At 51.9% G+C, this 17,157-nt stretch overlaps 2 protein-coding genes across 5 annotated transcripts; one reads left to right on the top strand and one right to left on the bottom strand.

The window, feature by feature from the left end:
• Positions 1-746: 746 nt before the first annotated feature.
• On the bottom strand, positions 747-4,855 carry gata4 (GATA binding protein 4). Of its 2 annotated transcripts, XM_088361941.1 has the most exons (7): positions 4,033-4,855; positions 1,871-2,037; positions 1,661-1,786; positions 1,506-1,587; positions 1,213-1,382; positions 975-1,149; positions 751-898 (listed from the first exon to the last, which is right to left on the bottom strand). In XM_088361941.1, the coding sequence occupies exons 1-6, from the start codon at positions 4,625-4,627 to the stop codon at positions 1,024-1,026; spliced, it is 1,266 nt and encodes a 421-aa protein (XP_088218067.1). In that variant the 5' UTR covers positions 4,628-4,855; the 3' UTR covers positions 751-898; positions 975-1,023. The 2 variants fall into 2 exon arrangements, with proteins under 2 accessions (XP_088218066.1, XP_088218067.1); XM_088361940.1 differs by having other exon boundaries at positions 747-1,149.
• Positions 4,856-11,574: 6,719 nt separating this feature from the next.
• On the top strand, positions 11,575-17,100 carry ncoa7b (nuclear receptor coactivator 7b). Of its 3 annotated transcripts, none has more exons than XM_088361863.1 (16): positions 11,575-11,704; positions 12,083-12,231; positions 12,896-12,966; positions 13,036-13,143; positions 13,215-13,310; positions 13,389-13,514; positions 13,599-13,783; positions 14,023-14,177; positions 14,265-14,666; positions 14,733-14,904; positions 15,001-15,148; positions 15,229-15,354; positions 15,445-15,597; positions 15,668-15,763; positions 15,847-15,920; positions 15,984-17,100. In XM_088361863.1, exons 1-16 carry the CDS (start codon positions 11,628-11,630, stop codon positions 16,117-16,119), a joined length of 2,274 nt encoding a protein of 757 aa, XP_088217989.1. In that variant the 5' UTR covers positions 11,575-11,627; the 3' UTR covers positions 16,120-17,100. The 3 variants fall into 3 exon arrangements, with proteins under 3 accessions (XP_088217989.1, XP_088217991.1, XP_088217992.1); XM_088361865.1 differs by having other exon boundaries at positions 14,056-14,177; XM_088361866.1 differs by lacking the exon at positions 11,575-11,704 and adding an exon at positions 12,655-12,760 and having other exon boundaries at positions 12,097-12,231.
• The last annotated feature ends 57 nt before the right edge of the window (positions 17,101-17,157 follow it).

Here is a 17,157-nt window from a genome sequence, read left to right on the forward strand (position 1 = left end):
GAACATAATCACACCAACAAACAAAACCAAAACCATACAAGTCTGGCATAGCTCGTTGAACGACGATATATTATTGGTAGCAAATAGTGTTTTCTGGACCAATTAAGTGAAACTGGATCAAATTATAAAGGAGCGTGATATATTTATTGTTTGGATAGAGGCGTGAAGTGAAATGTTGAACATAATTTGTCTGACATTGGAGCCCCCTTTTTCTTCATTAAACAACAACGACGACAACATGTCAACTCACCACATTTGCAAGTTGTATAGGTAGTGTCACGTTAGTGGGTGCTCATGCATTTTCTGGGGTTTTGCAATATCGCCCAAACGAGTTTTTTTTCTTTGTAACTTTTGATACTGGAGTGAAGAGCCTTTACATTAATGTGAGTAAAAGTTGCGGCTTTTCTATGATATACCACATTTACACACTTGCCACCAGAAATACTGTACAATCATTCTACACAATGAAACTTTGAGCTTACTAAGCTGCTTAATAATGAACTGATTATGTGGCTATGTTTGGAAATAAATACTACAGTATAACAGGATCCTGAGCGTGAGAATCCACATTTTTTGAAAAGGAGTAGACAATGACACAAAGGACGGGCCCTATTTTTGTGTACAAAAAAAGCAACAATTTAGTTTTACCACTTTGTGTCATTTCTCCAAACCGAAATGTTCTTGATAATGGACGTGATGATACAATCGCTATCGCTTTAAAGCACTTGAAGGTAATATTTGGATATTCTGTGACTAGAAACGCCAACGCCTGGCCACGTAACAGGAAAATGTAGCAACTTTTCTACAAATGCCGCTGTAGTTGAGGCCCGTCACCTTCGGCGTGTGCGACTTTGCCTGAGTAGATGCGTCAATACTGACCTGGACGTTGAACTCTGACCTGTTTAATTGTGTCACAAATGGAGTTGGACGTGAAGCCTTGCGATTCAATCATCTGTCAAAATCGTGTTTTGAACCTTGTCACGGCGCTCCGCCCCCGTCGGCCCACCCACGCACGTCTTGGTCCTACGCCAGGATGAGGTTGTTCCACGGCTCGGCCTTTGAGCCCGAAGAGCCGCCGTGACCCCCGGGGGACATCCTGAGAGCCAGGCTTCCGCCTGGAGCCGTCATGTAGGCGGGCAGAGCTGAGATCTGGTGCAAAAGGTCACAAGAATTAAAAAAAACAGGATACTAAAGTGGAAATCGTACAATTACCTGCGAGTGTGCGCCGTTGTGGGTGTACAAACTGAGAGTCTCCGGTTCCGCCTTTATCTGTCGGGCTTCCTCGGAAATGGCCGAAGAGGAGGAAGAGGAGGAGGAGGAGGAGCTGGGGCCCCGGGGAGTGCTGCTCGGTGCCGTCGGAGTCCCCTCGTTGCTTAGAGGCCCTGTAGAGCGCCCGCCCGCCCACCACGCTGATGTTTATCACACAGCTCCTGACATTTTTCAGCTTGCTAAAAGAAGTCAAGGGGTCCATTTTTGGAGCAAAAAGACAATCATTTGCCGCTAACCAGTTTGACTCTTGTTCAGGTTCTTGGGTTTGCGCTTGCGGGTCTGGATGCCCTCTTTTTTCATGGCTAGCGGCCGCGGGACCTGTCCAAAAAGGAGCTGGGTAAAGTCACGGTGAAATACAGCCCCGTTAGTATTTTCTCCTCTTTGTTTTTACCCCGTGCAGCTTCATGTAGAGGCCGCAGGCGTTGCACACGGGCTCGCCCTCTGCGTTGCGTCGCCACAGGGTGGTGGTGGTGGTGTGGCAGTTGGTGCAGGACAGGCCCAGCCTCCGGGAGGCCGACTAGAGGACACACGGACGGCTCAGAAATCGCTTGGCCTCTGCTGCTGCTGCTGCTGCTATTAGTGAGAAAAGCTTTTGGCCCACCAGTCGCCTCTGGGGCTTGATGAGAGGTCTGTTGATGCCGTTCATCTTGTGGTAAAGGCCGCAGGCGTTGCACAGGTAGTGGCCCGTGCCGTCCCGCCTCCACAGCGGCGTGGACATGGCCCCGCAGTTGACGCACTCTCGGCCCTCGGCGAAGTCATCAAAGAGGTCTGCGGGACGGGGACACGCACCGTCAGCGACATCTCGCACGGCCGCCCGGTCGACTTGAGCAAATTGCCGAGCGTCGCAAAGAGCCGACCGACGGCGTCTGGAAATCATTGACCTTGGTCTCGTTTTGTAATACTGGTTGACAGTTTTTCAACAAAATAAAACTTCTGCCGTGATCTATTTCAATGAACAAATGTGGTCCATTTTGGGTTTTCATTTTGAAGGACTTGGTGGCCAGTGAAGGGCTTTTATCTTACATTGTTGTCATTCTCTTGACATTTGTGCAACCAAAACAAATAATGATTTTTTTTGGGGGGGGGGTAAATATAGATTAAGAAAGATGCAAATCAACCTTCAGCCCTGCAGCCCTGCAGCCCTGCAGCCCTGCTTGTGTGGTTGTGGACCAGCAGCAGCAGCAGCAGCAACGGCAGCAGCAACGGCAGGAGGTGCAGGTCCCAGCGCTTATCTACCCCCCCTTCCCAGCAGATAAAGAGAGTGCTGGAAATAGAGCCGCAATAGAAGCTTCATCACACAGGGAGACATATAGAGACTCGGAGTCGCGCTCGCTTTTCTGCGGGGGCCCTTTCTCGCACAGATATGGTGAGCACCTGCACAAGTGGGGCCGCTATAGGAACACACGCGCTCCTCATAATCATCTTCTTTATTTTCACCCTGCTGTCTAATATGATATCGTGATTCAGCAGATCTCACCCAAGGCTGGGAGCAAAACAGACAAGCAAAGGAAGCTAACCTTGAGTGCGGAAGCTAATGTAGCCAACACATCAACGCAAGACAATACTCTTGTTGCACTCGTGTGTCATGTACAAATGTCAGCGTGTCTCCTTATCAGGCCGTCCATTTAAAAACAACACTTTAGCATCCAACCAGGACAAAGGTGGAAGTCGGGAAATCGACCGTGAACAAAAGGCGATTACGCTGAAAAGAAAGGCATTGGTAAAATCGATTGCAAAATGCATTCAAACTCACGCAGTTAGTCACTTTCTTTGATCAGATTTATGTTCATGTGATTTTTTTCAAGAGGCCATTTCATGAATGAAGTGTGAGTGAAACCATCAGGTTAGGTCGGATTGGATCAATCGTTTTATCGCCTGAACACACCTCAGTGTTTTTCATCCAGGGGGAACATTTCAAGAAATAGCTAAAGATGCCATGATAGAGCTCACATAACATTATGAAGTCATATTATGCCAGAATGAGGTCATTTCATAGCTACCAGCACTGCAGAAAATAATGTTTCAAATAAAGGATGTCACAAAAATGATTGTATCAATTTACTTAAAAAAATTAAAATAATAAGCTATTCTGTTTGAAGTGTTGATTTAAGAAAAAAAAATGTTGAAATGAAATACCTTCCCACACACACATTACGTTGATCTTCAAAAATGACTGCTATGAACTTGATTTATTTGATTCTTTTGCTGGGGTTTTAATTTGATACGTACAATGTTTCCTTATAATTGTAATGGGGTCAAATTGTTGGATTTTTTAATACGTATTTTGGGGAGGTAAAGTTGCATTTTTCATAACTTACACCGTCATACTACAATCGAAATATCGTCCTTGGCCCTGTGCAGAATTACGCGCATTCGCGTTAACAAAATCGAGTTTTACTGTACAGTTAAAATTGAACTAAATGCTAAAACGGGACAATTAAATGGAAATTCCGTTTCTTCTCATTTATTTTCTCGACAACAAATAAAGCAAATACGCAATAATACAACTAAGAACTATAAAAGTAACGTCCGAAAAAGAAATATAGGCTGCGTGACATTTTGACTTTGTTTAAAAATAATAATAATAATAATAAAAATAATAATCTATTTTGTTCAGGCCCAGCAACGTATACATCTCAAGAGAAACGACTAGTACATAGAAGTGGTCCTTATCACCATTTCGGACATATTTTGTGAGGGGTCAAATAATAATTTGCTAATTCCAAGGATATTTTCTGCATGCACGCACGCACACAAGCTCACCTATGTTGGGGTGTCGAGTCCCGCCGCCCGTCGCAGCACCTGCCTGCAGGCCGTGGAGCACGGGACTCTCGAAAGGGGACGCCGACCACGTTCCGCCCATGTTGGTGCTCATGTAGGCCGGGTAGGGGCTATGGTAGGCGCCGCCGAGCCCCCGGGCGCCGTAGTGCTCTGCTCGCCCGTTTGCACAGATGCCCAGCGGGCTACCGTAGGAGGAGGCTGCAGCTGCAGCCGCAGCAGCCGCCGCAGCAGCCGCCGCCGCAGCCGCCGCCGCTTGGTCCTTGGGCCCGACCGAGGCCAGAGGCGGGCTCGCCGAGAAAGTGAACCGCGGCGACACCGGGGAGTGGTTGTACGAGGGCTCGACGCCCTGCTGAGCCCAGCCGGAGTGAGCGGAGGCCGGCGGCTGCGACGCGCCGGGAGACTGCAGGTAGGGCAGCCCAGGAATCATCTGCGTGACAGCCCGGGTGGTGGGCACGTAGACCGGCGACGTGGCCGACGACGAGCTGCTGCTGTGCAGGAAGCCGGCGGCCTCGTACGAAGGCTGGCCGAGGCCGCCGTGGTTGCTGCTGCTGCCGCTGCTCATGATTCCCTGGTACATATCCTCTCCTGGAAGCTGCACATCCGACTCACCGGAGCTAGGGCAAGTTGGGGTGCACTTGTGCGACAATTAAAAAAAAACAAAAACAAAAAAACACACCTTAGAATGTGACTTGAAGCGTGCACATCACGTCAAAAAAGAGCTGCAGTCGCTGCTGTCCGCCGGTCAACCGGTGCGATAGAATCTTATCAAATTAACAAGTGAAGGGAGAGAAAGGAGGAGGAAGAGGAGGAGTGAATACTTAGCTCGATCAAGATCTTTCGCTCTCTCTCTCTTTCTCGGCCTTGCACTCTTTCCCAAAACATTCATTAGCATTAGCAAATTGCGCCGTTGCATTGTCGTTTTGGTGCAGTTTGCACGTTTAATCCAAGAAAGATCTCGAGACGTTCCGCAGACAAACGTCTGTGAAAATGTCTTTTCATTTGGAAAGTTAAAATCACTCAATTCGCACTGAAGGGAAAGCTTGACACGTCATAATAATAATAATAGTAAATATCTTATTTGTGCTTTCTGCAATACAGTCTGGTGTCTAAAATGATTGTAATTATTGTTGAAATCTATCTGTCTGTCTGTCCTTCTCCACTGGGGCCATCGTAGGAGCTGAGTGGAAATGGGGAACTGTCATCAATGTGTAACTGCAAGCACGGTGATAAGCCGGCTAATAATATTAAGGCGTGTCTGTATGGAAGAGCGCTCCACCGACGTCGGAGCAAAGGGTGTTGTGGCGTGGTTGTCATGGTTACCACCGTGGCAGGCTCAAAAAAATGAACAGCAAAGAAATAACGCATAAGCATGGTCATACATGAAGGATATGGCCAGGAGTGACTTTTCCTAATGATTCCTTCCGCTCGCAGTTTGTTGCGAACGAATCGACCTGTGTTTGCGTGACGTCCTTTGGGGTCAAGGTATGTTGCTTCCAGGAAAACACAAAATATGTCAAGCAGGCACCAGGAAAACTGTCCCCGTCTTGGCTGGGCCAGCGTCTCAATCATGTGGGGGTCACACACACACACGTGCTCCCAGACTATGGTAGACTCCTGGCTCCAGGAAGAAGCCATCACGTGGTGACGCAGGAAGCCCGAGACGACACCACCGACGTGTCTGATGTCATTTCACCGCGTCAGCGTAAATCCTTTTTGTTTTTGACACGCTCCCCCACCGCCGATCGCGCTCGTTTGACTCGGTTGATCTGATCAGGCCAATCATCGGCACGCCGCTCGCTCGGCTGTTAATGATGAAAGAGTGCTAATCAATACGGATTTAGCGCGCGTGTGTTATCGGACAGTATCTCGGCGTTATGCTTGAGGATTAAACGTGTTTGACCAGCTAAGGTCACAAAGTCACGCAGGCGAGACACAAGTTCTTTCCCTTTGCTTTGCGACACACACACACACACACACGTCGAGCGGCCGTGTGTTTGTGGAGCAATAATTAACTCCTCAGTTGCAGGCAGGTTGTCATTGGTTGAATTGGACCGGCCCGACCGTTGCCGCTGTTTGTTTACAGTGCAGCTCAAACACTCAATGACACCGAATAAGGATGCAATGAGCCAAAATGACGGACGGGCCACATAGCTTTGAAAGTGGACTGCAGCGAGGGCTCGGTTCTGCTCCGATTGAAAATGTTCCGTTCTTTTTGTCATCATTCAGATTTTTTTCCAGTCAATATTTGCTTGCTATTTCACACTGTGGCCCTTAAAGCTGTTTTTTTTTTTTTGGTTTTGCTGATGTGTATTTTTAGCATTAAGAGCTATCCACGGGCTCCCGGGTCCTCTCCTGTTGATAAGCAGCAGCCAAAGTCCGCTGGCAAGCCAAGGCCTGAGGAACAAACAGGGAAGGCACGTCCACGTACACATTTTTGCAGCGCTCGCGTTGAACGGACAAAGGCCACGGCAATCACTTCAAGCGCCACTGCAAATCTTTATTTTGGGAGTCTGAATGCAATGGCTTTTCTGAAAATGCTTTTACAACACTTCTTTCCTGAGATGATGACGCAGTAGGCCCCGCCCTCACGTGTGCTACAAAGGATGGCGGCGGCGGCGGCGGTCCGACACATGCGCGGCTCCGTGGGAAGGCCCTTTGTTTGCACGAGGAGGAGCGCCGGAGGGGGAACGTCAGGTTAGGTAAAGGTGACGCGACGTGGTCGCAACCAGGGGTCGCGCAGAGTTCAGCAGGTGGGGCTGAAGATGCCCGGATGACAGCCACTTGCTTCCTGTCCCAAATCAACCCCGCCCCTTTTTGAGAAATCAGGAAGCAAGAGGAGAACAAGCGGGACTGTCAAAACACAAATAGTCGATAACAGCGGTGTTTGGACAAAAAGAGCATGGAAAGAAAGCCTTTGAGAAGGAGAGCGCGACCGAGAGGAGCGCAGCGAAGATGCCGCCAGACGGGACGAGCCACGCAAAACAAAAGCGGCTCCACGCTCGGCCCGCTCTTATCTGCCCGCGGGCCTTATCCACCGCCGGGCCGGCTCTGTTAGTGTAACCCCGATCCCCCTCCCTCCCCTCCGCTCTTCTCCTTCCACCTCATCCCTCGAAACCAAAAAATACAAAGGGCCGGCCCTTTTGGCGGCGGGCCTGAGCGGACCCCGTTATCAGCGCCGGCCTGACGTCACGGGGGCCCGCCGGTGCTGGGGCCGGAGACAGGCCGATAGCGCCGCAGGGGCTGCCGACGCGCGGGCTGTGGGAACCGAGGACCCGGCCCACCTCGACCAATAGCGGGCTAGCATTGGCACATTGAGGCCAAAGCAATTGGGGGGGGCTTTATGCATTTGGGCATTTGCGGTGTCAGATTAGTTTGGGGGGGACGGGTCATCGGGTGCAGGTTTGATGGGAGAGGGCGGCAGCGGTCCAAGTTAGCTAAGTTCACATCATTAGTTGCAGGTGCAGCACTCCCAAAGAGAGCAAACATCTTGGCTCGGCCTGGCCCGGCCCGGCCCGGCCCGGGCGACTCCCACTCAAACCCTCTTCACAATGGTCACAGCTCCCCATTCGGACCTTTGCTTTGGCTTGGGGAGGGAACCGGGCCATCAATCTGTCCCTCGCCCGAAGGTTCATTTCCGCATTGGCCCTCCTCGGAGCGTCTCAGATGTTTTCCGAGATGGATCTCTCGGATGGGGAGTGGAGACACACTTATCAGTGGCTTGTCCCCGATAAGACGGAGAAGATTTGTAACGGTTACGCTTGCTCAGTCCCACGTTTGTGTGTGTATTGCTCCCTTTCTCTCTTGCTGACCTCCGCAAGTGGGAGGAACAAAACGACGGCCTTGACAGACGGCAGCGGAGGGGTGAGACGTAGCCTAAGAGCCGGGCAGGCGGGCGAAAAAAAGCAGGCCAGCGTTGTTTTCCCAATGGCTGCCTCTCACTCCCCCCTTCCTCTCCTCCTCCTCCCTAAACTCCCAAATGGCGGCCTTGGCTGCAAAATAATGAGTCAGGTTGCGTCAAGAAGAAGGAAGAATTGCAGGTAGCAAGAGGCGCAAGTGGAACGTGAGCGGAACGCCACCCAGCCCTGGCTTGTTGGGGTCCGTCTGCGCAATAGCTCATTTGTCTTTTTAATTGGTCCCGAGCCGAAGGTCTGGACCACCGGCGGCTTTAAGTAAACCACTGGTAGGAAACACTGAGCAGAGCAGAGCAGAGCAGAGCGAGCGGCGGATCGCAGAGTGCAAAATCCAACCTGGCAAAGACAACTTTGGATGATCCAAAAGTTTCTCGGTTCTGGTAAATGAAAGCTTTTGTTTTCGTTTGGAGCGTGGCCCCAAATACGACACGGACTCCCTTTATTGGACAGCCCTGCCTGCTTGAGCTCTTGAGTCAAGCCAGCCAAACTTTGAAGTTGACTTTTAAGTCCTCGTGGGGAGTTTGCTTTGTTGCGCGGCATCACCGACCGACATCACGTTTGGCTAACTCGGGTGATTCCGATGCATCCGGGCTAAATCTTGCCATCCCAAACAACATTTCCGTCCTCCTCCTCCTCCTCCTCCCACTGCATGCATGCGTGTGTGGCGTCTCGAGCCGGACTGCGAATCCATCAAAGCTTATCATTATAAGTAAACATGACAGAGTGGACACAATGTCTTGTGTGCCGCCAGACTTGCTATCTGGCGCTTGCTTGCGAGGCGTATCTGCGTTGATGTACTGATGTGGCGCTGGCTTAGTCTAAAGCAGCGTCTGAGTGCGGCCGGCCGTGGGAGCATATATACGTCCATCTATCTCCGTGTGCGTGCAGGCGGCAATAGCACGCTCAAGTTCCCTCGAGCGGGAACATTACCTCCACGGTGCATAAAAAGCTGACTAAGTGCCGAGATGACCAGCTCATAAATCATACTGGAATTTATGGCTGTTATTTATCAGCCGCTCTTTGCGGGGCCTCATATTTGCACCTATAGGCTGTTCATTTTTTTAATTTTTTGTCAGAAAAGGATTATTGCTGTGCGAGACGAGCCTCTTTTTTATGGCAGATGGAATCAGGGGAGAGCAGATTAGCCGCACAGCCTGTTTTTGAAGCATTATTGAGATGCATACAAAGAAAGTCAAGCCATCTTCTGTGTTGCGTCCAGTCCACGTGTTACAACATCACTGATAGGCAAGGTAAACAATCGGCCGCTCTTGTTTGCGCCCTTGCCACGCTCATGTGAGCCAGAAAAAAAATAGAGTACTGAGCAAAGAGTGTTACAGGAGGGAGCCGTATTGTTGTTTTTTTTCTGTATATTTTTGGAGGCTCCTTCAGAATCCGCACTCACGCTTTAAGAGCAGAAAGCTCAGCGCTGATAACCTCGGGCTGACCGCGTTGATCCAGGGTCAGAGGTCACGCGCCGGCTCGGCACAGCTCGTGACGGTGGCCGTGGTGGCAGCGCACCGGATGGATACAAGCGCGTCTCCATCGCTTCCGGGTTCGGATAGATCGGTGGGTTGCATGCGCGTTTGTGGTCAGGGAGCAATTAACCTTACGGGAACCTCTTACTAAGTAATGCCTTGAGTGACGTCACCGATTTGGACGCACCGGAAAAAAATGCGTTTTACAGTCGCTATTTTAACTTTGTCGGATAACAATCTATTATGATGTATTGTGCTATCGAAGTGACGTAACTTGAATAAGAATGAAGACAACCAACCAGCCAACCAACCAGCCAACCAACCAACCAACCAACCAACCAACCAACCAACCAACCAACCAACCAACCAACCAACCAACCAACCAACCAACCAACCAAACGTGTATCACAGCGCTTTATTCATTCAAACTTCAAGTCACGGCGCAAAATCGCTGTCAAGTTTTCAAGAGGATGCTCTTTGTCCTTACATCAGCTCTATAAATAACAAGCGCGCCTGCCTCGAATAGTTCTCCTCCTAATTGGCGGGCCTGTCAAGTATCCTTCTGTCTTGTAAACAAAACCGACAGAAGAACTCACGGCCTTTTCACACGTTATACCGTTCGAAAGAATTGCGGGCCCCCTCGTGTGCATCGATCACGGTTTGTGTGACGTACGAGAGCGTTGTCAAGCGTTGTTTAGCTTCGGCGTCTTCCTGCTGCCGCCGCCTCCGCCTCCGCCGCGCTTATCACAAGTAGCCGCGCTAGTCTAAGCTGGACCTTTGCGTGACGTCTGGGCAAATCATTTGGGATCTCCTCAAGGCCCCTCCTCAGTAACATGTAAGTGTTGGCAATTTATCTCGTCACTTTTGCAAAACAATAGCTAAAATAAATACTTTTTTTTTGGGGGGGGGGGGATGATGCAATCTGATATGGAAAGATGTAGAAAAGTGAGACAAGTGGCAAGCGGCGTCTTCGCTCATGCAAAATGGTGGAAAACATTGCCACTTATAGGCGAAATGCCTGGATTGCATCCTCTTTGGATCAAGTCGGGGATTTTTAATGGGGTGTCATTAATTAAATGGCGTTGACTTTCATACCTATTTCCCTCGCCACCGGGGGGGGGGGGGGGGGGGGGGGAGCCACGTAAAGACATTTTACTGCAGAGGTGACACGCATGATATCATCAATCAAAGTCTTTTCTGTTTCTTTGTTTTTATGCCTTAAAAAGAATACCTCTCAAAGATAGGCTGTAAAACAAGGACAAATCCAAGTTAGAGGGCCCGAAAGTTTGATTTGAGCACGCACGTTAAGCGCGTCTGTTTATCGCTGTTGACACTTGATTTCCCCCGTAGAGGGCGTCAACGTCGCGTCCAGCTCGAAAGGAACTTGCGCAAGGATGCACGCGAGGTATGTGCTAAAAGCGCTCTTTTTCCATCAATTGCATGACACGAGACTTTAAAACGATGCCGTCATAAAGTCACCGGGAGCGAACGAGGAGCGGCGTAGAACGTGCAAGTAACGAGTCGCGTCGCATCGCGTCCGCCTGCCCGCCCGCCCGGCCGCCCATTGTCTTGCCAGCAGAGCCGCTGCTACCAGTTAGCAAGCGCGTTAGCATCATCCGCTGGGGAAACTGGACCTTGCTCCCTCGGCGTTCCATTCGGGACGCAAGCACAGACTGTTTGCCTGCAGGCAGGCAGGCAGGAAGGCAGACGTTGGCGTCGTTCGCTCTGTCCGTCCGTCCGTGCGTGCGTCCGTCCGTCCGTCGATGGCGTTGTGGAATTATGTTGTGTGAGCAAACGCCGATGCAAAGGCAGCAATGCAGCTCGATGACAAGACGGTAAAACGTCGCCACTTTCACCACCGATTCGCCTGCTTATGTAACGTTGGGTTGTCTTCGTGCAAGGTTCATAATGGTGCCCAAGTTCAACGCTTTGGGGCAGGGATGCTTGCTTGCTTGCTTGCTCGCTTGTTTGCTTGCATCATAACACGGGGAGCAGCGTTAAGCGTAAGCAGATGTGTGTGTTTCAGTTCATGCACAGTTTGACGGATGCCCCCGCCCCTGCCCCTGCCCTCGCTTTTGTTGTTGCACCGAGCATGACCATAGGCTCTTAACCAGGGTGTGTGCATCTTCCCTTTGCAGGAGGAGAACGACGGGAAACGGCAGCAGCAACAACGTGTAGGGTGGATGGATGGATGCAGTTTGATGTGCCCGAGCATGCACGCTTAGCACCAATGGAGAAGAGGGACAGAAAGCCGGGATATTTTGCCAGGTAAGGAACGCTTTGGCATGGCTAAATGTGCTTGGGAAATGCACACAAGTCTGCCCTGCCTTCTACTACGCGTTGCTCGGGCGACAAAGAGGGCAAGGAAAGGGCGATTTGGGGGAAATAGCCTGCAGTGAAACAGATGGCACGCTGGGGATTCCAGAGCTGCACCGGCCCGGCCCGGCCCGGCCCAACCCAAGAATGGAGAGGCCTCATCGACCCTGCCTCGCCCGCCATCCGGCCCATTAACAACACTTAGGATGCTTTTGTATGGCTTTTAAATTTCCCTATGTTCAAGTGGCCTGACGCAGTTGGCAGCTTAAGTGCTCTCAAAACGATGGCCGTGAGATTCTTCGCTTGCTAGTTTTGATGTCGATCCGCCAGGCTGAAGAGGCGGCGACAGCTCAAGCAGAGCCAATCGGAGAAAAGCGCCAGCGAGCACATCGGCTGTCCGGACACCCCAAACGACAGCGAAGTGCCCAAGAAGGCCACTTTGCCCAGAACAGCCGGCGCCAAAACTCCCGGCAGCCCAGGTAAAGACCGCGCACCTTGGATTGGATTTCTCCTCCTGATTAGCTAGCAACCGAGATGGTGCCTTCTCAAAGCCATTTGCTGCCATGAGCTCAGCAGGAAGTTGCGTAAGCCGTTTCCTGCTACAGCCGGCCGAGTTTTTTTAGCCAGCGACAATCAGTCACGCCAGACAATTCCAGTTTGTTGCTCTAATTTCATTTCCGTTTACATTAGGTGTGGATTATTTGTCAAATTCAAGGAGGCATTGGATCAGGGTTAGGAAGTTCACCTCATCGGGCGGGATGACGCAAACGTTCACGCTTGATCGATTGTTGGCTGTCTGCAGCCAGCTTGAGTCAAGTGAAATGGCTCAGACGCCAATTGTCTTAGTCATGCCGGGGGGGGGCGGGGGGCAGCGCTCCACTAAAAGCTTCTGTGTCTCTTAGGCAAATGTGTGCATGATAACGGCGACTGGGCTGGCTAAGCTTTTGAGTTTTACAAAATGGGAGACAAGCAACCCCTGGTACTGGATTGGACCATCCGAAGCCTTGTGTTAGTAGCAGCACGATGAATGGGCCACGTGCTTCGCAGTCGGGAGCTTCGGCGTTTCATTCTTAGCACGTGACGGCGAGCTCGCGCATTCGCTCGGTCCGTACGACGCTCACTCGTCTGTCGTCTCGCTCGCAGCCGACGGCTCTAAAAGTAATAAACCGGCAAAGAAGGAGAAGAGGAGGCCACCGGGGACGGTGGACTTTATTGTGAGTAGACCCGAGTCGCGCGGCGTCGGCTCCCGGATCGTCCGCCGCCGTTGACCCCGTTTGTCGTAGGTGGGACCCGACGATTCCCTCAACAGCATTGCCCTCAACTTCAACATCACCCCAAACAAGCTCGTCCAACTCAACAAGCTCTTCTGCCACAGCGTCTACCCTGGTCAGGTGAGAAACGGATCCAATTTGACGTGTTCCCAGTTGTAATCGACGAGGTCGTTGGCCCGTTGCTCTGGCAGAAGCTGTTTGTCCCCGACGTGAGCCGGACGGAAGTAAAGGCTCAGGATGACTCGGACCCGTTCCTTACCAACGGGTCCTCGGCGGTGACGAGTCTCGTACGTCATTGTTGCCTTAGCAGCGTACACTCTGAAGTAACGTTGATCCAAATATAACGGACAAACTTTGGTCTTCAGGAAGACGGTCCAAACTGCAGGCCAGCGCGGTCCCTCCGACGCCAGCTCTCCCCAAATTCCGAGGACGAGAGCCCGGCCACGGTTAAATTCATCAAGATGAGCTGCAAGTACTTTACTGATGGGATGGTGAGTCGTGACGTTCTTTCAACTTTGATTGGATTGGCTTTGCGCAGCAGCCGGATGGATGTGGCGCCCTGTCGCTCTCTGCAGGGCGTGGTGGGCGGCGTCCTGATCGTGACGCCCAACAACATCATGTTTGACCCCCACAAGTCGGACCCGCTGGTTATCGAGCACGGCTGCGAGGAGTACGGCCTCATCTGCCCCATGGAGGAGATGGTCTCCGTGGCGCTCTACGACGACGTGTCGCGCATGAAGCTGAAAGACGCGCTGCCGTCGTAAGCCCACGCCCCAAAACATTTTTACTTTTTTTTTTTTTTTATTTCCCGCACTTGATGCCTGTTTGCGATTCCAAAAGTGTCCCATTGTATGGAGAACGTCACACAAGTTTTGTATCTGTCCTAGTTTTGTCTTCTTGGCGTTCATGTTTTAATTTCAGTCATGCGTCATTTCATTTGGACCTTATTTTTCTTCCCCCCCCCCTTTTCCATTTTCACCCTCAACTTGACCCCCACAGCGACCTAGCCCAGGATCTGTGTCCTGTCTACAGGCCCGGCGAGTGGGAGCGCTTGCCCTCCGAGCAGGACCTGAACCCCTTCAGTCGCTACAAAGCGCTGGACGCCAAGCAGCCCATCATCCTGGACGACCTGGAGTCGGCCCTCTTGGACGCAGGTGAGGACTCGCTCGGAAAGGCTAGCTTCCGACACGCCGGCCCACGCCGCTCCCTCCCTCCCGTCCATCCGTCTTGTCCCATGACAGTTGGCACGGAGCAAGGAGAGCAAACCACCAAGTCTCCCTCGGATGAAGGCTTCACCGAGCTGGAGCCCGTCGAAGAAGCGTCCGGCGCCGTCCAAAGACGGACAGGGGAAGCCGATGACGGCGAGGAGGACGAAGGCTTAGCACGGAACAGCTCCGTCGAAGACGCCGAGTCCGTCCGGTCGGAGGCGGGGCGGACGCGCGGGAACCCGAGCGCCCGAGAGGCCACGTCAAGCGTTCCGGAGCTCCAAACGTGCGCGGAGGAGTCGAGCGAGAAGGCGACGGCCGATGTCGCCGACAATCCCCAGAAAGCCCAGCGGCTCGGCCAGGAGCACGGACGGAGGGAGAGCTACGACGCCGACGTCAAGACCTGGCTGATGGAGAGGATTCAGGCGCCCATTGAAGGTAAGGGTGGACAAAAGTATCGGGACAGCTGGCCCACTAACCAACGCGACGATGGGCTGCGCGCAGACATGCTTTTGTCCTCCGAGGAGAAGAGCAAGAGCCCGCCCATGTTCCTGTGCTTCAAAGTGGGAAAGCCAATGCGCAAGTCCTTCGCCACCGGGATGACGTCCAGCCCGGCGCACTCCTTCGGAAGCTCGGCAAAGAAACCCGAGTACTGGTTTGCTGTGCCGCAGGAGAGGTGTGATGAAACTTTGGCACCTGTGACGCATGAGAGAGAGAGAGAGAGAGAGATCCGGCGTCTTAAAAGTGACACGTGCCTGCGTGCGTGTTTCAGAGTGGACCACCTGTACGCCTTTTTCGTCCAGTGGTCACCAGACGTGTACGGTAAGGAGGCCAGGGAGCAAGGCTTCGTGGTGGTGGAGAAGGACGAGCTGGACATGATCGACAACTTCTTCGGCGACCCCGCCTCCTGCAGCTGGGAGGTCGGAGCAGGCGCCGGCGGCATCCCGTCCGTCTTCACGGTTTGATCTCCGCTCAGCTGTCCCAATACTTTTGTTTCCAGATCATCACCATCGACGAGGCCAAGCGGAGGCAGAGCCTGGGCAGCTGCGACGGGGAGCTGCCGGTGGACGGGCTGCCGTTGCTGAGCGACGCCAGCCATTTACTGCAGGACACGCATGTGGAGAAGGTACGGCGCCCTCTGCTGGCGTGACAGCCATCATAACGCACGGCCTACCTAACGTTTTCGATGGCCGGCTGGCCCCCTGCCACGGTCCAGCTGGCCTGCCGCTTGCCGGCCCGCGTGCAGGGTTACGTGTGGCGGCTGGCCTACAGCACGGTCGAACACGGCACCAGCCTCAAGACGCTCTACCGGAACCTACTCAACGTGGACAGTCCGGTTCTGCTGGTCATCAAAGATGCGGATAACCGGGTAGGCAAGTTTGCCATTTGGCTCGGAGGCGGCCGTTTGCGAACGCGTACCGACTTTGACGTGCTGGCAGATCTTCGGAGCCTTCTCCACTCATCCCTTCCGAATGAGCGAGCACTGTTACGGCACCGGCGAGACCTTCCTCTACAGCTTCTGCCCCGAGATCAAGGTTTGTGCCTTTCAAAATGTCCCGTGTCTACGATTGGCATTAGCGAAGCACGTAAGACTGCGTTGCTCGCGACCTGTATGCAGGTGTACCGCTGGACGGGAGACAACTCCTACTTTGTCAAAGGCAATATTGACTCGCTGCAGATGGGAGGAGGCGGGTAGGTCCCTTTGCGTGGTCATTTGTGCTACTTGTTGACCCTTAATGTTGGTTCTTTGTCTAGCGGTCAACTGGGTCTGTGGCTGGACGCCAGCTTGTACCGCGGCACCACGACCAAGTGCGCCACCTTCAACAACCAGCCGCTCTCCGGCCGGCAGGACTTCAACATTCACAGCCTGGAGGTGTGGAGCTTCGAGTAGCTCCCCGCCATCACGCGTCCAGGAGGAACAGGTCGAGCTTAAGAACAAGGTGGCCACCCCCGTGGCTTTAGGTTCAAGCCGAGGTTTCCCAACCTCGATTGCCATCTGTCTCGGTCGCTAGCAAATGCGTGGTTGCGAATCATCGGGCTAAACCACCGCCATTGTCTGAATGTACAAACCGAAAACGGAAGGCGAGATTTGCCATTGGAATTCCAGAATATTTCTTTCCAAATTCTGCATTTCCTCTCGATCTAATTCGATGAAGTGACATTTCCTCGTCAACGTGAGCGCAAAGTGTTCCACAATTTCATTTGCTGACCAAATACTAGAATTGTTTTCAGTTGTATTTTACGTTGCGTTGGTTCTATTTCTACGAGCAAGGCTATTTTTTTTACGCTTGTACTTTTATAGAGATAATGTGCTTTACTGCACTGTAAATATTGTGACGCAAGCCGACAAGCACTATGACCCCCCCCACCCGCTCCCGTTTACGGACGTCAGAGGTGTTTTGAAGCCCGAAGACAGTAATGCTTTGCACTAGAGGATTAAAAGGCATGTAAAGTGCGTCCTTAAATTAGGACTGAGGGTTGTCCCCACAGCACTACAAAAAGGGATCCACCCCACCCCACCCCATCCCGTTCGGGGTTGTCGCTGCACTCTTTACATACCACTAACTTCATAAAGACATAATTGCGTCAATGCACCTGGATCTGACACCGCTTTGGAAGTGCATGGATAGATTGTGCGCTCGATCATCAGTACTGTGCCATAGCCATGCCAGTTGTGTAAAACGAGCTGTGATGTTGTCCTTGTCGTTACTGTGAATGCTCTTTGAGTATTCTCGTTGCTTGTCAATCCCCAAACTGCTGTCTTGTGCGAGTGAGTGAGCGAGCGAGTGAGTGAAGCTCTATTTATTGTGGTGGTGATGTTGCAACTCCATTTAAAAGGAATAAATGTTGCATACATATGTCAATGTTCAAACTGTGTGTGGTGTCGTAAATTCTCTTTGCTAAAAAAAAAATCAAACTGTCAAATTAT

The sequence above is a fragment of the Syngnathus floridae genome, chromosome 19 (genome assembly GCF_059516105.1).
Source record: "Syngnathus floridae isolate MCC-2025c chromosome 19, RoL_Sflo_1.0, whole genome shotgun sequence".
Lineage (NCBI taxonomy): Eukaryota > Metazoa > Chordata > Actinopteri > Syngnathiformes > Syngnathidae > Syngnathus > Syngnathus floridae.

Coding starts and splice junctions, on each gene's coding strand:
- gata4 (XM_088361940.1), bottom strand. CDS start 4,627: ATGTACCAGGGAATCATGAGCAGCGGCAGCAGCAGCAACCACGGCGGC. Junction 1,383..1,505: donor CCTGAACAAGAGTCAAACTG/GTTAGCGGCAAA, acceptor GGCGCTCTACAG/GGCCTCTAAGCAACGAGGGG. Junction 1,150..1,212: donor ACAACGGCGCACACTCGCAG/GTAATTGTACGA, acceptor CTTTTGCACCAG/ATCTCAGCTCTGCCCGCCTA.
- ncoa7b (XM_088361863.1), top strand. CDS start 11,628: ATGCAGTTTGATGTGCCCGAGCATGCACGCTTAGCACCAATGGAGAAG. Junction 13,515..13,598: donor AGTACTTTACTGATGGGATG/GTGAGTCGTGAC, acceptor CGCTCTCTGCAG/GGCGTGGTGGGCGGCGTCCT. Junction 15,764..15,846: donor GCTTCTGCCCCGAGATCAAG/GTTTGTGCCTTT, acceptor ACCTGTATGCAG/GTGTACCGCTGGACGGGAGA.